Source organism: Musa acuminata, chromosome BXJ1-2, assembly GCF_036884655.1.
Source record: "Musa acuminata AAA Group cultivar baxijiao chromosome BXJ1-2, Cavendish_Baxijiao_AAA, whole genome shotgun sequence".
Classification (NCBI taxonomy): domain Eukaryota; kingdom Viridiplantae; phylum Streptophyta; class Magnoliopsida; order Zingiberales; family Musaceae; genus Musa; species Musa acuminata.
In genome coordinates, this window is record NC_088328.1 from 32,923,771 (window position 1) to 32,941,834 (window position 18,064).

Consider the following 18,064-nt stretch of genomic DNA (forward strand, 5'->3'; position numbering starts at 1 on the left):
AATTTCTACGAGTAATGATACTGGTCAAACTTGAAGCTTGATGATGACAGTCACCAAAGTTGTACTCACCTTCTCTTCCTGTCTTACGATGGCTGCTATACTCTCGGAAGCAGTGGCAAATAAATGATCCAACCTTGCCGTGCAGGCCTGGTTAATTTTGTGACCGGTGAACAGAGACGAGGAAGTAACGCATCCTCGACTTTCCACCAGTGTTTCAAGCAAAGCATAATGAACATTATGGAGAACTGAGGGATGTATACTTTCTCCTCTGAGCTTTATCTGATACAAGCACATGATGTATATGAACTCTATCGAACTCTAATTATCCCCGAGAAGAGGGTGAGCAAGATCAACGGTAATGCCTGCTGATAATAGTTAAACCAAATTGCTCACTCCTTTTGTCACGTTCCTCCTGTCCGACGGTGTCTTCAACCTCCAGTGGCCATCCCCAAACTCTAACTCTGCCGCCTGCCGTCGTTCCTGCTCCAGCTGCTCCCTCCTCTTCTCAGAAAACACGCAGAACTTCCGCAGCCCCTCGTCCATCTCGTCATGCAGCTTCCACCACGTCGCGTGCGCCGCATCGCTCGCGTAAACTCGCTGGTCTCCTATGTTCCAGTTGCAGTCGTACTCCCTGTAACACATCCATGGCTTGATGCCGAGGTAGTGGATGGAGTACAACTCCGGCGGGTCGGCGGCGAAGAGGTGGTTCTTCATGCTCGCCTCCGCCGTGGTGTTGGACCAGAAGTTCTTCAGAAAGTTCACCCGCCTCGGCAGGCGGTGCCACCACACGAAGACTTCGTTGAGGAAGCCCTGGTCGCCGCCGTTGTACGAGACCACGTCCTCCCGGAGTGCCATCAGTGCGTTGAAGGTGCAGTTCGATGGCTCGATGACCATGACGCCGGAGTTGAAGATGACGCCGTCGTTGCCGGTGGCGGATATCTGAGGGAAGTGGAAGAGGAGGTCGAGGTTGCGGAGGACGAGGACGTCGGCGTCGATGAAGACGACCACGTGGTAATCGGTGAGCTGCCAGAGGCGGAGCTTGCTGTAGTTGTACTCGTTGTAGGTGCCCTTCCGAGCACGCGGGTTGCGGATGCGCTCGATCTGGCGGAGCGTCCACCCGGCGGCGACGAGTGCCTGCAGCTTGTCGTGGGGGATGGAGGTGTCGTGCAGCAGGACGAGGTCGCGGGTGGAGCCGGTTCTGGTGATGCTGCGGGCGAGGGCGATGGCGCCGCACACGTACATGTCGGAGGAGTGGAGAACGGTGGCGTAGGCCTCCCGACGGCGGGGGCTCGCCGGTCCGGCGAGCTTCGACGCATCGTAAACCACGTCCGTTCCTGGCAACAGTCAAGCAGAAACAAGTCAATGCCTATAACGGACGTTTCATGGTAGGTTTTGGATCTGCGCAACAGAGAGGAGGAGGAGGAGGAGGAGGAGAAAGCGGTCAATTTGACCAAGAAAGATGGAAAAGCATTACATTCTTCACCAAAATTAATTCTAAAAACATAATTACAATAATTGTATTAAAGAAAACACACTTTTTGTGTGTTCAGAAAAGTAATAACTATCAATCGATCTCACAGTTTTATGATTCTTCACATTTCTAAAACGCTAGCAGAAATGTTTTTCTTTTTCTTCCTTTTTGCCTTCGAGCAAACAGAGGTGACAACACTCGTCTGCTTTTTAAAAGGTTGAATTGTTTTCTCCAAGGAAAAGCATCGCGAAAGGCCAAAAGCCTGCCACCATCTCTCTCTCTCTCTCTCTCTCTCTCTCTCTCAAAAATCTGAGAATCGACATCACGTGAGGTACTTGCTGTCTGTACATCACAGAAAGGAATGTGGCAAGCCAAAAAGATCTTCGAGTGAGATTAAAACTAGTCTGTCGAGATGATAAGAGATGTCTTACTGATGAGGTGCAGCAAAACGTGGATTCTCCTCACCAACTAATCCCACCGATTGTGATGCCTACTTGTGGTCGGTAAAACGCGCGTCTACTCCTCGTGTTAATGTGAATCTTCAAGTTAAAGCAAGAAGAAGACCGCTTTGAGAGGAGAGGTTGCTTCTCCGACATGCCAAGGTTAAAAAAGATGAGCTCCGAGTAAGTAGATCGGCATGTCGGGTGGGGGTGGCAAAGCCAAAGAAGACACATGACGACGCTCACAGTAATTTGACTGACGCATTTCGTCCTTTTACTCTCAGATCTGCAAGTGAGGTTGAATCCAATATCAATGCCACCGACTGCAATCTCAGGTCCCACGCGTCCTTCCTTTCTCTTTGTTTTACGACCACAACATCTTGCCAGCCTCATCTGGCTCGATACATCCAAGACAAAGCTACGAGCTGCCTCGATCTCTGATGGCTAACGTATGGATGGATGTCTTTCCCATTAGAAAACCTCTGTTTCCGCTCCACGGTTTCGTCAGACGAGTCCATCGGTTAAAACTGAGATAATGGCCATTTAAATCCCATCCTTTCTTTCTCATATGCCTATATATGTAATCATATTTCCTATTATGTGAAATTTTTGGTCGGAGAAGACAATTATCTCTCACGAGGTAAATTTGTGACTGATGAGAAGGGAGAGACAGAGAAGGAGGAGAAGAGATGAAGTGACGCGTACCTTTCTCCCACAGTGGCAAGGCCAGGTTGCAGGAGCCAACCGGCAGCGCCAGCTTCGCCTCCAACCTCCACGCCTCGGCCTCGTACATCCACCACTCGCCATCCCTCGCCACCAGATCGTCGCAGCGGAACAGCTCCATCATCGGCCGGCACGCGCTCCGGAGCGCCACCCTCACCTCCCCCCGGGCGTTCCTTCTCCCCCGCCGCGCCGCCAGGTTGGCCACCACCAGATGGACCTGTAGCCGGAATACGTCGCGCGCTCGGCACGGAAGCTCGGCGACCACCGCATCCATCTCGCCGTACCGCGAGAGGTCGGGCAGCGGGATCTCGGGGCACGACGGACCCTCGTTGTCCTCCTCCTCGTCGATCCACTCCGGGAACAGGTCCTCCCACTTGAAGTTGTCGGAGACCGGCTCGAAGTCGACGGCCGTGGCCCTGCCGACGAGGCCCCACTCGAACACTTGCTCCTCTTCCATGTTCACCAACCCGATCTTGGTGCTGCCATGCAGCAGCGTCCTGAGGAAGCTGGGGACCGTCTCCATCGTCGTCCGGGTCTCTCTCCCAGTCTTTCTCCGAGACACTCCTTCCACCTGCAAGATTTAGCAGCTTCTTTCCCCTCAGAACTCATCTCCATTCCATGTGTGATCGGAGCAAGCGAGAAGAGAGCCTGCAACTAATCGAGGACCAGCACTCACCTTACCTTCTTCATGTGGCAGGCTCGTAAGGAACAGGAGACCATCTTGGTGGCGTTGTGGTCATAGAGGGCGACGTAGGCGAAGACGAAGAAGCAGAGCAAGGCTACATTGATCTTGACGACGAGACCTTTTGATGCGATAGCCTTCATCATCCCGCCTCCCGAGCCCATGCTGTCAACAGTTTGTTGGCCGCTGGCCACCGCAGGAGTATATATGAAGGCCCATGCTCCTTGGGTGTGGTTGGATGCGGGAAGAAAGGGTGATGATCGCTGACGCAGGGGAATTAAAGATAGGGTGAGGGAGGGTTGATGAGGGAAGGCCCCATGCGTAGGGTAGTCAAAAACATAAAAAGGGAGAAGCATAAGAAAGCTTCTTTCTCTTACCAAAGAAGATGGCAAGGAAGTTTCCTTGCGTCTTGCGCCAAGCGATCAAGGCTTTCGTATCTGAAATAAATGGTTCAACTACATGCAATAAAATGGCAAATCTATAACCCCGCCGTTGGCAATCCCATCATCGTGCTTTGTGTTTAATGTATGTCATAATCTATAGATATTACAAATATGAACTTCACACTGTTCAACCCAGAGAGAGAGAGAGAGAGAGAGAGAGAGAGAGAGAACAAAATCTCAGTCAATCTTTGAGTCTTGTAAACAAATTTCATAAAGAATTGACCAAGGAAGATTAGATGATAGGAACATTTGTCATTTGTCTTTAAGCACTTCCATAGAAGAAATAGTTATCTTCTTTCTCAAGGTTTCCACTGTCATCATCACATTTCTAAACCTCGACATGCATAATGTGTGTTCCATAAGAAATAGTTATCTTCTTATAAATCTACCATCTTTTGCTAATCTAGACTGCAATTGCAATGCCAAGTCTCGGCCTCGAGCACTTGTTATGAAGCCATTTCTGTCAGTTCACAAAATAATATCCAAAGCAACCACTCTTTGTCATCCAATCCAAACCCAATATTGGATTTGCCTAAGATGTGCTCAGAGCCATTTCAAAGCTGAGTTCTTTTCTCTTTTTTTTTTGGGTGACCAATATCAGATTGCAGAGCCCTTCTTTCTTCCGAGAAAAGATTACTGAGATCTCTCTCGCTCACAGTTGTTAGAACAATGTTATCATGGCTATAACTGTGATAGGTAGTAGATATCGATCGTATTAGTTCTGCTACTTAATCTCTCATATTTTTGACTGTGGCAATCCATGCTTCTCAAGTCATTTGTATGTTCTTGTGTTTAGAAGAACCACTACTACAACAAGTAAAATCTTTGGAGTCACCATCTCATCGGAATATATGTGAAGAACTAAACATGCATGTGGATCCTGTCACAAGTGTGTGTCTCTGTCGAACTGACCGATGAAGAACAACAAATTAACTCCCCCTTTAAAGAGTGGTTCCATCCATTTCGGAATGCTGATCCTCCATCGTTCGAAAGCTACTCAACACCTCGAGAGGAGAGAAGCCAAAGTTTGGCTGTTCGATGCCATCCGACTCTTCTCACTCGATGTCAATTCAAACAAGAGGTCTGCCATATGATTGACGTTTCGAACGATGGACACCGACAAAAGTGTTTTTGTTATTCCTAACTTACATATCATCGAAGCAATCCTAGCTTTAATTATCATGATCGCTTAGGCATTGTCATCATAATCTTCCTCGACCAAAAGGCAAGTTTTCTTTTTCTTTTTGGGTGAAAGATAGATAAAAAAAAAAATGCAAGATTTGATCCATTAATCTTGGTGAGGAGTGACATCAAATTGATGAAGCACTTGACCTTTGAGGAAGTGAGAGTGATGGTTGGTTTGCTATCATTTCTTGTCCCCGTCAAAGTTGCCTTTCTTTTCCCAACATGATATTTGTTCTTCTGTGGACATGACCACGAACTATAGTAGAGATTGTAAGGTGACACGAAGTCATAAAGTTCCCCTTGCCCAGTAGCCATGACAGTCATAGATTCATCATATGCAGCAGTTTTAATTTTGATGAAACTGAGTGAGAGGAACACATTCCAAAATGATTTGCATGAAGGTGCAAAAAAAAAAAAAAAAACCTTTTTGTCTTCCAATTTTCTATTTACGAGAAGACAAATCAGAAGTTTCTGCACATTCTGGTCCTTGTGCTCTTGATCGGGAACAGTGAGTTTGAACGCTCGGAGTGTTCTTCTTCTACAGCATCTTCGAGTGTTGCAGCAAATTTTGGTCAATCAGCTGATTAATTCTGTCAGTGTGGGTAGCTTGCAGAAGTGAATGCATTCCAATATGGACATCAATCTGGCTTTAATTGCTGCTGCAACAGCCAACCACCCATGTCCTTGGAAGCTGCATGCGATCTATTGTGCTCATGGTTGCCTTTGCTGGCTCTGCCTCTTCCATGGACTTGTCATGCAATCTCGCAATAGACTTTTGCTTCATCTGCTCCATGAGCTGCCTGTTGCAACAAATTGGATAGTTCTATTCACTCCAATTACTTCTAGTTCGTGTTTGGTCCCTACCGAGCTCAGATTCATGCGGAGAAACCCTCGGTGTAATCAACCTCATCCTTGGCTTTCTCAATGCTGGCTTTCCCTCCTCGAACTCCTTTCCGGAGGAAGCTAATAATGCTCCCGTGGAACTCACGGTTTTCTCTGTTTCCGCAGCATCATCTGATAGTTTATCCTCACTATCATGAATGAGAGACTTAGAGAGCCTATACTACTACTAAGAAGAGCAGTCAAAAGAAAAAGAAAAAGGAACATTCTTCTTTCTCTATAGTTACCAAGATACCATGCATGAAAGAGAATAAAAACACAAGAAACCAGAAGAAGCTCTTCAAAAGATCCATCTTACCTATGCAACAAGTTAAAGCTGAAGATTTTTCACCAACCAAATCAACATACAAAAGATAGAAACAGGAACTTGGTTCACATACAAACTTCAGTTGCCACTCCTTTCAAGCTATGTACATGCCATTCACTCTGTGCTGACATCAAGTGTCAGAAATCAGAACCAATATTACGTTCTTGAAAATTGTCAGTAACCTTTTGATTTCGCATCACCTCTCCTCGAGAAATGATCTCAAAAACCAGGAAACATGCTTAACCTTGTGTACCACGATGCATCTCGAGCTTCGGTTGACATTGCCAAAATTCAACTGTTGATCTCCTGATTTTTACACGGTGAAGCCTCGGTTTTTCAGTGGTCACAATGCCTGTAATTGCTTCAGATATTTTTGGCACCAGATCCTGAATTTGTTGGATGTCGACAAGCTTGGTTCTCGTCAGAGCTTGTCGTAAGAAGTGCTTTTCTACAAGGAATAACCTGAGAAACAACCAAAATGTAGACATCAGCTAGAAATCACCAACAAGGATAATACTTTGTTTCAACTTAGATATCTATGCTAGAAGCAAGCCTCATAGACAGGGAGTCCGCCCATTACTTGATCATTGATTGGTCCACGAACCAGTGCAGTTCCCGGTCTTCTTTTCCTGCATATTCTACTTGACTTTTTCCCGACTATAAGTTCATCAGCAATAAAGTTCTGATCTGACATTTCTGCAAAATAAAGTTCCCACTTTCAAGCCTATATTTGGAGTAAACTGGATGAATTTTCATCTTCCCATTGAACACAATGTCAGATTTGGAATTTATAAAACTGTAATGGATATACATAGCAGAAACCCTGCTGTATCTTTGTAAATCTTCTGAGAATATCCATCTCTTTCAAAAGATGTACCCTCTATGAAACTGGAATCAAAGTGCATTTAGCAGATCATCTGCTGGATCTTGTTATATTGTTCTAAAACATATATTGAGGATTGGTCAGCAAGAAGCAGGTTTTTGTAAAAGAAAATTCATACAAGAACAGGACGAGCCAAAGGCTGTGATCAAACATAGATAGACCCACTGATACCAACAACCAAAGTGCAGTGACTGCCGACATTTAGCCTGAAAACTACATTGATTGCTTGCATTTTGTAGTGGTTCTTGTGAGTAGAAATAAGCTCAAAGAAAAGTCAACAGTAGTTGTAATTATTTTGGAAGAAAAAATCGGTAAGCTGAAAGCAGAATGCAGATAGAAAGGCGAAAGCAATTAAGATACACTATGATAAGACAGCTTTGTTGGGGTCACAGCATCGCACAAAATAGCAAACCACTTAAAAAGAACCACCATCCTTTGAAGCTATGCAAGTATACTTTAGAAACTGAAAGACGTTCATATTTAAGATTCTTCGTACACTAGTCCCAAAAAAATATTCCGCACAATATTACTGGTACACTATCACCATTCATCTAATCACCTCAGGAGATCAATTTATATTTGTTATTCCCAAGCCTGGGGATCATATAAAGGCCTTTATATATTACCAGAAAAGTAAGTGTTTGATCCCCATTTAACCTTTTAATATACGTCATTCGCAAGCTAGGGGATCATATAAAACCCTATATATATTACCAGAAAAGTAAGTGTTTGATCCTCATTGTAACCTTTTTGACATACTATGGGGTAAACCAAAATAGAGAAGACCACAAATGTGTAACATTCTTTAAGTATGAGGGAAGCATTTTGACTCATGAATACGGAGGAAAAGATGGAGAGATAAACCAAAAGGCACTAGAGAAAACACAAAATTTAGCTTGCTGAGGATCAATGTTGAAGGCACAGTTGCTTCTTGGTCATGTCTTCAGAATAGAAATAGATAAAGGGTGACAGCATAGATTAAACTTCTCTGAAAATGTATTTGCTCTTGATTATTCACCTTTAATTTTCAAGCAAACAGATCGATTTCACCTTATTCAACATCTCTTTTTAAAATTTCGTCCATATTTGGAGAGAAAGCGCCATATTCATTTTCATATTTTGAGAATCTCTACAGTTTACAATTTTATTGTATGGATAATAGTGATTATATTGCACTAACACCAGAAACACTATAGAATGATTACTGCACTTCAAATATAAAATTTTGCCTTATATGGAACAAGAACCTGAGGGAAATGAACTATGTGACCGATAGTGAAGGAGAAGGCGAGAGAATAAGAGTTGTGTAACAAAAGTACCTGTACTGCTCCCAATAGAGTCTTGATGACAAATGTGTTTTGAGCTTATTGCTTCTTCATCAAGCCTCTCACTTGCTATCTTTGCTGAAGGTCTAATGAACTTAATATCGCCAATTCCGTTAGATGAGTTAAGATCTCTTTGCTTCATAATGAGAGGTGATCGAAAATGTTGAAACCAAGGGTTTGCAGATAAAGTGAAAGAACCATTCTCAATGTCGTTATGGCTATTATCCCTCTCAAATATGAGATTCTCCCAACATCCCTTACGCAATACCTTAAACTGCAGAGTTATATTTAATATGCCATGTTAGAAATGGAACATACCACTTGGGCAAAAAGAGGAAGGGCAATCTCTTACTACCTGACCGGATTTCAGATCATTTTCATATGGTCCAGATGATTCCTTAAACTGCAGAGTTATATTTAAGATGCCATGTTAGAAATGGAACATACCACTTGGGCAAAAAGAGGAAGGGCAATCTCTTACTACCTGACCAGATTTCAGATCATTTTCATATGGTCCAGATGGTTCCTTGCGTTTTTTTATCCTTGATAACCAACCAAGAAAAGCCTTCGAATGATACTGCTTGTCGTATAACTCATTGACAAAAGATGCTTCAATGGAGTTAAGAAATAATGTGTGTTTCTCATCTGTCCATCTATTTGATCCAGAATCTATCAATAAGGGGTCCTGAGAGATAGAGCAACATCATAGTTTAGATAATAAGGGGCATACAACAATTTAATTATGAATCATATCATGACCTAATACACAAATGCAAAAGCCTAATAAAACATGAGATGATCCAAATTAAAAAAATAGTTATAACTCAAAAAAAGCAAACATCAGATAGATGAACAAACAAGGCTGAGAAGGAATTACATTTGATTTCAGGATTAATCCGAATAAGGCATGTCAGAACACATAATTAAACCACACCTGCCCACTAATCTTCTAAACAGGAAAATGACTTGCCAGACATATAAATGTATATGCATACGTGCTCATCATATAACCCTTTGACTCATCACCCAATCGATGTCCATCTCTTGCTCAATCTTGATTGAAGATTTCTGGGCTTGTCTTGTCCTATGTCTGTGTCAATTATAAAAAAAACTAAGAGACCACTCATCAGCTCATCATGCACGCTAGTAAGCCTATCTATGCTGCATGTCTGTTAGCATGCTAGTCTGCATTGCCAACTGCCACCAGTACAAGTACATGCCATTGGAAATGGAAACCTAAATAGAAAGTCTAGAAGCATATAGAAAGACGAAGACATGGAGAATTAAGAAACAATAGAGAACTATCTTTGTCCTCATTACTTAAACCCCACATTGCTAAATAAAGTATCTTAGAAAAGAGAATCTAATGACATCCTCACAAGTAAGAGGAATCCCGTTTCAGGGTCACATACAACAAATTGAGTGATAATCGTGATTATGAAAACTAAGTTAGCTAGTAAGACCTGCAACTAGATTATTAGGCAGCAATTAGTATCATTTTACAAAAAACATAATTGAAGAGATATAAGCAAATAACATAATTAGAGATCTAAATGGAGAGCATCATCAAGTCCTGATGATGCCTTAACAACAAATATCTCGTGAATAAGTATTGTAGTGCACTACGACATGGCATCCATGTCGACTGCCACATGGCCTGAACCTTCCAGCATGGCGCCGTTGAGGACTGAACCAAGTACCAAGTACCAAACACAATCATATTCGATCTCCTCCTTGACCTCGGTCATCTGAGGACAAGGACTCATGAGTAGTTGGCTTATTATCTTTCAGAGGGTTGTGTTGCTTATCATACACAAGCATTATACTTGTGCCAGTCATCACCATCACTCCCTACAGGCCCCATTTGACCACAGATGATATTGGGGTCATACAGGGTTTGAGTTGTTGGCAGGCACCCAGACTGTAGTCTAGGGCCTGTCCTCAGAAACCTACTATAGCAATGCCAGTGGACCACCCTCTGAGTCAACTATAGCCACAGTCAGGAGGAGCTCTCAGCCAAATTATAAAGGGATCTCCAACCATCCAAGGTAAACAACAGAACACTTGGCTACGCCTACTGTTGCTTTATTTACTTCCTTCTACCCTTGGCTGACATAGGCATCATACGATCCTCCACCAATCTACTCCAGTGATGCCTTAGGCCTCAGTGCTTCCCCTTGGCTTGTTGGGCATCCTTAATTTTCCTGCCACCTCCAGACTGTCATCCTGGTCAGCTCATTGCAGAAGAGGAAGAGAAAGTGCCGCATAACTGACTACTATTTGATGCACCCATCACTCCGAATACAACAGCAAGACATTGCAAAAGATAAGTATGAGCTGGATTTGGATACATGCAAAGGTGACAACAATATCGTGACTTAAACAAAAAAGTTCGAGTCAAGCATGGGGAATAGATTAACATACTTGATACCTGGTCAATTGTCATACAAGAAAAGATGAGAGGAAGGGTACAACTGAAAGAGGGTGGCAAACAAGTACTGAGATAGTAGGTAGAAGTTCCAGTAAAACCCTTCTCTTCTTCTTGTCTACTGTACTTGTCCAGCCAAACTTAATTTCTGTCCCTCCTTTAAGCGAAAAATGGGAGACTTTCTACTAACAGGAATCAGAGAAACTTCCATGGGATTAAAGGTTAATGAGTAATACTACAGATTTTTACCTAACACACCAAGTAAAGATTCTCTCCTTCACGTTCATGTTTGTTCTAGAGAATCCCCTTTACAGATCTTGGACTTGATCTCACGCAGAACCTCCTGCAGGATTTAAAAATCGCCTCAGATCATTATCTTTGATTTCAGATGTTAAGGAAGAACCGGATACAAGCTAAATCTAATCTGACTGCAAGATGATATCTACCTCAACTGAACGAAAATCACCAGCTCACAAAAAACTAAAATTTTCTTTCATTATTCTGCATAATCAGCCTACTCAATGATGAAAATGTCGGAATTATGTGCCGACCATAATTAGCCACCAACATAAACCGAATCCTCTCCAGGTAATCCACCCTCTTCCGGAAATTCACAATTCTACTTTTTCTTGACAAGAAAACTCTTGCACATTATCAAAGCCTTACGGTATCGAAAGATTCGCTTAAATTCAAAATCTACGCAGCTCTCTTAAGATCTGGGGCGAAATGGCGGAACCAATCAAGAGAACCCTACCTAAGTTTCAACGAATCAAGGTTATACCCACCAAGATTCCTTCTCAATGACCCGAATTCATCGATTATAGGTTCAAAAAATGGATTTTGAACAAACGCACCTGGGAAAACCGTAGAGTGAGGAGAAATCATGGTTTGCTTACCTCGCTCCGGCCCTCGGACGCCGAAATCTCAGCCGTGATCAGCTGACTCGAAGACCCGTCACCCATGTGGATGGAGATCTCTTACCAACGAACTTCTCCTCTGAATCAAACACTCTTTTCTCGATATCCGCCGCTTTGGATTGCCTCTTCGACACCGGAGGAGGAGGCGGAGGAGGAGGAGGAGAACCGAAGAAGCGAAGAAGGAAACCCCAACGAGGGAGGAGGAAGAGGGGCGGGGGATATTTATTTGGTTGGCCGGTCCGGGGTTTTTGTCCCGCGTGGCACAGCTTTCCTACGTGGAGGAACCGCCATAGGACCGACACGTAACAGGCTGACAAACTCTCTCGGCGCCAGATATTTTCGAGGTCGCCAAAAGATCTACGTTACCACGTGCCACAACATTATCTCATCCAACATGACTGTGGGACCCATTATAGATTTTTCACGTACATACGCAGGTCGCTCTGACGCAGTTGTGGGACCCGAAATAGATATTTTCCTGCCACGGCATCCTTTATGACCTCTCTCTCTGAAATCTAATTCCTGAAGTGATCATAATAATCAAAGAAAAGCGTAAAGGAACGAAACAACTTATCCAGTGATTGTTGAATTAACAGTTTAATTAGAATAGCAAATAAAATTCTCCATACAACATAACATGCAAAAAAATCATCCAACATAGCTTTCGGCATCAGATGAAGCACTGCCTGCAAAGTTGTGTCTTTCGAGTTTCCAGGAGCTTCATCTGGCGCTCTGCCTGCTCTCCTTCGCATTGGCTGATTCCCACGATGATATCAAGCATGGTGCCGGTGGTACCGAAGAAGACCAATGGCGCCAGTGATTTCTTATGTATTCCCACTGCAATTGCAATCAAAGCTCCAGCTACTGAGAAGAACCATGTACCGAGCGCACTGCAAATGCCAACAAGCATGATGACTGCCTGTTATCTTCATTATCCATGAGCAAATATAAGTTTGAAGTGTTCTCTTCGATCCAATGAGATTACACGTAAGTTTGCTATAAAATAAGCTGCTCGCACCGAAAAAGCATGGTGGATTACAAGTTTTAACTTGTCATTTAGGTACTTAAGCTGATCACGCATTGCTTGGAAACCAAAGGATCCATTGCGACAACTAGGAAATACTCGGTGCATAGATAAAGTTCCGAAACATGGTCATGACTAAAGCCTAAGATCGAACAAAATTGATAACCAGGTAAAAAGAAGTGATTTTTACCACAACAACCAGATACAAAGAAAGAAAAATCACATTTCTAAAGCATCCTTACCACTCACATCCTATGAAATAAGTTACTTTACCTGAAAAGAAGCTATAAACATCTGACCCAATCCTCAAACAAGAATACTTCAAGAGTGTTCAGTGTTGCAAAGAAAGAGAAATCATATTTCCAAAGCATCCTTACCACTCACATCCTATGAAATAGTTATTTTACCTGATAAGAAACTATAAACATCTGACCCAATCCTAAAACAAGAATACTTCAAGAGTGTTCAGTGTTACAAAGAAATAAAAACCTGTGTTTTCAGAGTATCCTTACCGCTTGCAACCTCTAGAATAGTTATTTTATAAAAGATGAGAATTTACGAACATCTACCTGCAATCCTAAAAGAAGGATACTTTGGTAAACATCAAAGATGCTGAGTCCGACTTCACCATACAACATATTAAAGTATAGTCTTCATTTGCTTTCTTAAAAGACAAAATTGCATAAAAATATGTGTACCTTCGGAGGAAAAGCAAGCAAAACAAAGGTCAAGTCGATATGATCCAGACGTCAAGTTGTTGTATCTGCTGTAAATTTCTCCATACTAGGATGAATGCTTTAGGGGGCATACAATAACATGTCGTGTGCCAGTTGAAAAGCTCATCATGGAACTTCCACCACTAAGTAACATTTCCTGATGATCAATCTATATTTGACCACTTTTATTCCTCCTAGTTCCAAAAAGACAGAGACAATTTAGTAAGTGGTAAAAAACAGTGAATATTCTTAAAACTCAAGCATCAAAATTTGAGCCAAACTCATCTGTAGTTCCTTCAGTACAAATTAATACCTTGCATGGGCTTTACAACAATTATTACAGGAAATGCTTCAAAATTTTCTTATTTCTTTGTTTCTTTTGTATCTTTCTATGAATGCCAACTACATCCACATAAAAAAGCCGAGTACCACAAGAAATGAAACAGATTCTTCTTGAGTAACCACCTCAAGTCTCGATAGCTATAGATTAACCATAAACAAAGTGGATTGACCCAACCATTTTCAATTTCTACACCTCACCCTCTTCACCTCACGGGATTTCTTCATGAGCATCTTTCTGCCAATGTCAATTTGCAAATGAACATTTTTGGCCATAACAGAACATAATGTTTCCATAATATCCCAAAGAGAAAGAGAACAAAATCTACAAAAATGGAGAGGGTTTTACATAATCCATCTATGGTTCGGACACCACTACAGTATGCAGCCTTTAAACATTTCAAGAAACAAAAAACTTGGCAGCAAAAGGTCAGCAATGTAAGTGAAAGTATCCCTCATCAAAAGATACAAGGTTCTCTTGAATTGTATTAGCAAACTTAAGTTGCCAAGTTTTATGGGGCTGGCATGGAAAGATTTGATTGCCTCAAACAAGTAAACATTAAAACATGAAAAAAAATTAAAATTCAACATTAACCCGTCAGGGCCAGGTCCCAAGCTTTTACCCCAACCGGGGCAAATTTAAAATTTTAGTGGGGAATTGTTTCTAGACCTACAACAAAATTTTGATAGGAAATGTTTCCCTAATCCATCTAAACTGGAAACACCAGAAGGCTGATGGTCATGCAGATGATTTTTTTTGCAGCCGGTGACCAGCACGCGAAGATAAGTGTTCTTCAAAGTTGTTCACTTCAGACGAAATTAACAACAACAATTATCATCAAGATCCGAGATATATTTGAAATAGTGTAGGACTTGTTCCACAAGTGACAACATTGGAACTTCGACAAGGACAGCACTTTGATCACGTCCGCCTTGTTCCATGCGTCTATTTATATGAAACATAACTGAATGATAACAACGCTTTTACCATTATATGCTGACATTACCGGTTACATGAATTATACGAAGAGGATGTATCATCCGATCAGAGCAATCCTTGAACCCTAATCGATAGTTCTAGGCGAAAGTGGTCCTCTGAACGAGGGAATGCAACAAAAAAAAGAAATAAATCAATATGAGGAATCCTAACGCCACAAGCGAACAATTCAGGGGTGGTTTACGGATTTTGATCGAAGAGGAGAATGACTTACTTGGCAACGGAGCAATCTTCGAGCTGCTTCACGTCGTCCTGACCCTCTCCATCTCTCTCTCGATCTCTTGCGCCTCGACGACAACTCGAAGTGTAAAAGAAGAGATCGATTAGGTTACGAGGGACAAGCGGTTCGGCTTCAGACAGGGTACGGCCTTAAGTACAAATCCTATTGGTCCAAATAAGTGTACCCCACTAAAACGTCGTCCCATGTCATAGAAAAACAATATCTGCTTGTTTGCAGCGAGCTGCCGCTGCTCCTCTTTTCGCATCCAACGCCCCTCTTTCCACTCTGACTGAGCTCCCAGCGGCGGCAAAGGCGGCCACGGTGGCGTAGAGATGGTGGTGGCATCTGGAACCAATTCATGAGCCAAAGAAATGGCCATCCGGAGGAGGATGGCCAACATTGTAAGCCTTATCCCCGCTCTTGTTAGATTTCGCAAGCACCATGTTTAGCGAATCTAGAGAGAACCAATGAAACCATCTCTAGTTCGGCGAATCTTTCCTCGTTTTTGATTCCTCCGTAGTTTTCAGCTTGGTACCAAAAAGTTTGATTTTTGATCGAACGATCGAGTTTGTGCTTGCTGCCCTGTGAATCTGAACCCTGTCGTCGCAATTCTGAGCGGTCTATCATGACCATTCCGTCCATCAATCTGAAAGGTCGTCATGAAGGCATTGTTGATCATCTCATTTTTGGTTTAAATCTGAGCGGGTAATGTGCGTTCAAACAATCAAAGTGGAATATTTTCTTATGCATGGTGAAAAAGAAATGGATTGCATTGATATTTCAAAAGGTTCGACGGATCGAGCTAGAACAGCAAACTTTTGACAGAATGAGAAGATCCATACCGCTATGTAGTTAATGATAAGATATTTTGTTCAGTTTCTTCCTGCAACCTCTTTTCTATGCATCATAAACAGAAAATTAAAAGAGGTTTATAACCTCTGGCGTTCCATTAGTTAATCTTCTTTCAGTATGAAGTTGATCATCTGGAAGGCAGCTAGGAAAGTGATAGATCCATTGCTCAGTTGTAACTTGTCTACCTCCTAGAGATTCCGTCAATTCTGTTGATCCATTTGAACATTCTCTTATGGTAATTCATGTATCTGTCCATATTTGTTCACATTCCATTCTCATAAGCCGTAAGCTGTGTCAATTCAACCAGTTGACCTTTCCTTTGTGCTAAAGAAAGTGCATGACTTTATTAACTCAGTATCGCATGGCATCCTTGCTTGTTTTATGTTGCCATGGAGTTTCTAGCTCTAATGGTCAGTGGATCCAACTGATTTCAAATTTTAATTGGTGTTTATTACTTATCATCATTGCCAATGATCTGTGCAAAAATACTCAACAGAAGGTTTTATCTGATGTAAACGTAGAAAAGAAAATTAGAGACATATTTTTACAATCAGGTGTTGCTTTTGTTTGTCCATACCATTGTGTCCTGCTTTTTTAAAGATAGACTGCGTCGGTGGATCAATCTCCTCTCCCACTCTTTTTAAGCCTGTGCTTTTTTGACCCATCGACACTGGTCACTGTGATGCCAGTGAGAAAGTCATTTGGTGATTACCATTATAGAATACCATACAAGTGCAAGTCTTTTATTTCGTATTTTAGAGCTCACGAGGCCTTTACAAAGTGCACAAATATGATTAAATTTCATGCACATATTTCTTCATCATTTCATCACTATATTTTATTAGTTCAATTTATTTTTTTCAGTGTAACCTCTCTTTCTAAATAGTATATTGGCCGTTGGATTATTTTACCCTGTATGGCAAACACATCTGAAGTATTTGACATTTTTGTGGGCTTTTAGATAAATATATCCTCTTAATGTCTTCTGTAGATATATATAATAAGCGAGAAGAGGATTTTCCATCTCTTAAAGAGTGTAATGACTATTTGGAAGAAGTTGAGGATATGAGTAAGTGTGGTATAACTTATCTTTCCCTATACATTACATGCCTAACATGCTAGTTGATCGTGTTTTGATTATGTTCTGTAACTAGCTTACAACCTAATTGAAGGAATTGATGTCGCTGCTATTGAAGCTAAGATTGCTAAGTACCAAGAAGAAAATGCTGAACAAATCATCAATGCCCGAGCACGTAAGGTAATTGGAGTATATACATCTCTTGGTACTATTTTGTGTTCTCTGATGGCATATTCTATTAGATAATCATTTCTAATAGTTACATGGCTAAGGTGTCGGTGGTGTTGTTATGATTTTGTACAGGCTGAAGAACTAGCGGCAGCACTAAAGGCAAGCCAAAATTTTGGTCAAGGTGATCCAACTGATGGGGTAAGTTGTGCACCTAAACTCAGAGGTACCTACAACCTGGAAAAAAAATGGCATTTATCTTTTTTTTTTGTCAAGAATTTATTTGGCCATATATGCTACTTCGTTGGTCAGATTCATATATCCTGTTTCCACCTTATGCTCTTTTGTCTACCAAGTACCAAACAGTGATGTAACCGATGACACCTTTTTTTTTCTTCTCAAATTTCAATCATATTAAAACTTTCCATACCACCTTAAGTCTATATTAAATTTTGCTATGAGTATTTACTAGTATCTTCTGCTGGTTCCCACAAGAATGCACTTGTTTAACATACTGCATATTATTATTCTTGGTTGTTTACAAATTGCAAATGCATTTACGTCAACTCTATGTTTGTTTTAACATGTAATTGATTTTTTTTACCTTGATCATCATCATCGTATTATCCAACCTCAGGGTGCTGGACCAAATGCTCAAGGGATCGATGTCGGCAATCAAGGGCAGTATGCACCTACCTCCATGCTCGGTGGTGTGCTTATGCAACCACGTCCTACAGGTGTGGCTCCACAGCCTGTCCCTGTCGGAGCCCCAGCTGATCCTCTGCAGGGCTATGCAACCGACGACGAGGAGACCACGAAGCTATGAGCTGGGAGAGGAGGCAGAGCTGGGGGATGGACAACCAAATCAAGCAAGAGGAGGGCACTCGAGGAAGCATTCGGTAGCATATGGATGCAGGAACCGTTCAGCAGCATAAGGATGTGAACTTGACCTGAAGAAGAGTTCAG

General features: G+C 42.0%; 3 protein-coding genes across 5 annotated transcripts; 1 reads left to right on the forward strand and 2 right to left on the reverse strand.

Annotated features, from left to right (window-relative positions):
• Nucleotides 1-44: 44 nt before the first annotated feature.
• LOC103976686 (UDP-glucuronate:xylan alpha-glucuronosyltransferase 2) lies at nt 45-3,620 on the reverse strand. 2 transcript variants are annotated; one of them, XM_009391984.3, is made up of 3 exons: nt 3,316-3,620; nt 2,617-3,205; nt 45-1,334 (listed from the first exon to the last, which is right to left on the reverse strand). In XM_009391984.3, the coding sequence occupies exons 1-3, from the start codon at nt 3,478-3,480 to the stop codon at nt 376-378; spliced, it is 1,713 nt and encodes a 570-aa protein (XP_009390259.2). In that variant the 5' UTR covers nt 3,481-3,620; the 3' UTR covers nt 45-375. The 2 variants fall into 2 exon arrangements, with proteins under 2 accessions (XP_009390259.2, XP_018678108.2); XM_018822563.2 differs by having other exon boundaries at nt 3,311-3,448.
• A 2,501-nt stretch (nt 3,621-6,121) lies between these two features.
• LOC135610900 (cold-regulated protein 27-like) lies at nt 6,122-11,913 on the reverse strand. Its single transcript, XM_065105923.1, has 6 exons — nt 11,684-11,913; nt 8,844-9,044; nt 8,715-8,762; nt 8,354-8,633; nt 6,732-6,847; nt 6,122-6,613 (listed from the first exon to the last, which is right to left on the reverse strand). Exons 1-6 carry the CDS (start codon nt 11,747-11,749, stop codon nt 6,515-6,517), a joined length of 810 nt encoding a protein of 269 aa, XP_064961995.1. The 5' UTR covers nt 11,750-11,913; the 3' UTR covers nt 6,122-6,514.
• Nucleotides 11,914-15,257: 3,344 nt separating this feature from the next.
• On the forward strand, nt 15,258-18,055 carry LOC135610906 (uncharacterized). 2 transcript variants are annotated; one of them, XM_065105942.1, is made up of 5 exons: nt 15,258-15,401; nt 16,844-16,921; nt 17,007-17,110; nt 17,234-17,299; nt 17,736-18,055. In XM_065105942.1, the coding sequence occupies exons 1-5, from the start codon at nt 15,359-15,361 to the stop codon at nt 17,922-17,924; spliced, it is 480 nt and encodes a 159-aa protein (XP_064962014.1). In that variant the 5' UTR covers nt 15,258-15,358; the 3' UTR covers nt 17,925-18,055. The 2 variants fall into 2 exon arrangements, with proteins under 2 accessions (XP_064962014.1, XP_064962021.1); XM_065105949.1 differs by having other exon boundaries at nt 17,025-17,110.
• The last annotated feature ends 9 nt before the right edge of the window (nt 18,056-18,064 follow it).

Bases quoted from the DNA above. Each gene is read 5' to 3' on its own strand.
- LOC103976686 (XM_009391984.3), bottom strand. From the start codon at position 3,480: ATGGGCTCGGGAGGCGGGATGATGAAGGCTATCGCATCAAAAGGTCTC. The intron at 3,206-3,315 runs GTAAGGTGAGTG...TAAATCTTGCAG, and splicing joins GAGCCTGCCACATGAAGAAG to GTGGAAGGAGTGTCTCGGAG. The intron at 1,335-2,616 runs GTACGCGTCACT...GACTGTTGCCAG, and splicing joins CTTGCCACTGTGGGAGAAAG to GAACGGACGTGGTTTACGAT.
- LOC135610900 (XM_065105923.1), bottom strand. From the start codon at position 11,749: ATGGGTGACGGGTCTTCGAGTCAGCTGATCACGGCTGAGATTTCGGCG. The intron at 8,763-8,843 runs GTAGTAAGAGAT...ATAACTCTGCAG, and splicing joins ATGATCTGAAATCTGGTCAG to TTTAAGGAATCATCTGGACC. The intron at 8,634-8,714 runs GTAGTAAGAGAT...ATAACTCTGCAG, and splicing joins ATGATCTGAAATCCGGTCAG to TTTAAGGTATTGCGTAAGGG.
- LOC135610906 (XM_065105942.1), top strand. From the start codon at position 15,359: ATGAGCCAAAGAAATGGCCATCCGGAGGAGGATGGCCAACATT. The intron at 16,922-17,006 runs GTAAGTGTGGTA...TTCTGTAACTAG, and splicing joins GGAAGAAGTTGAGGATATGA to CTTACAACCTAATTGAAGGA. The intron at 17,300-17,735 runs GTAAGTTGTGCA...ATCCAACCTCAG, and splicing joins AAGGTGATCCAACTGATGGG to GGTGCTGGACCAAATGCTCA.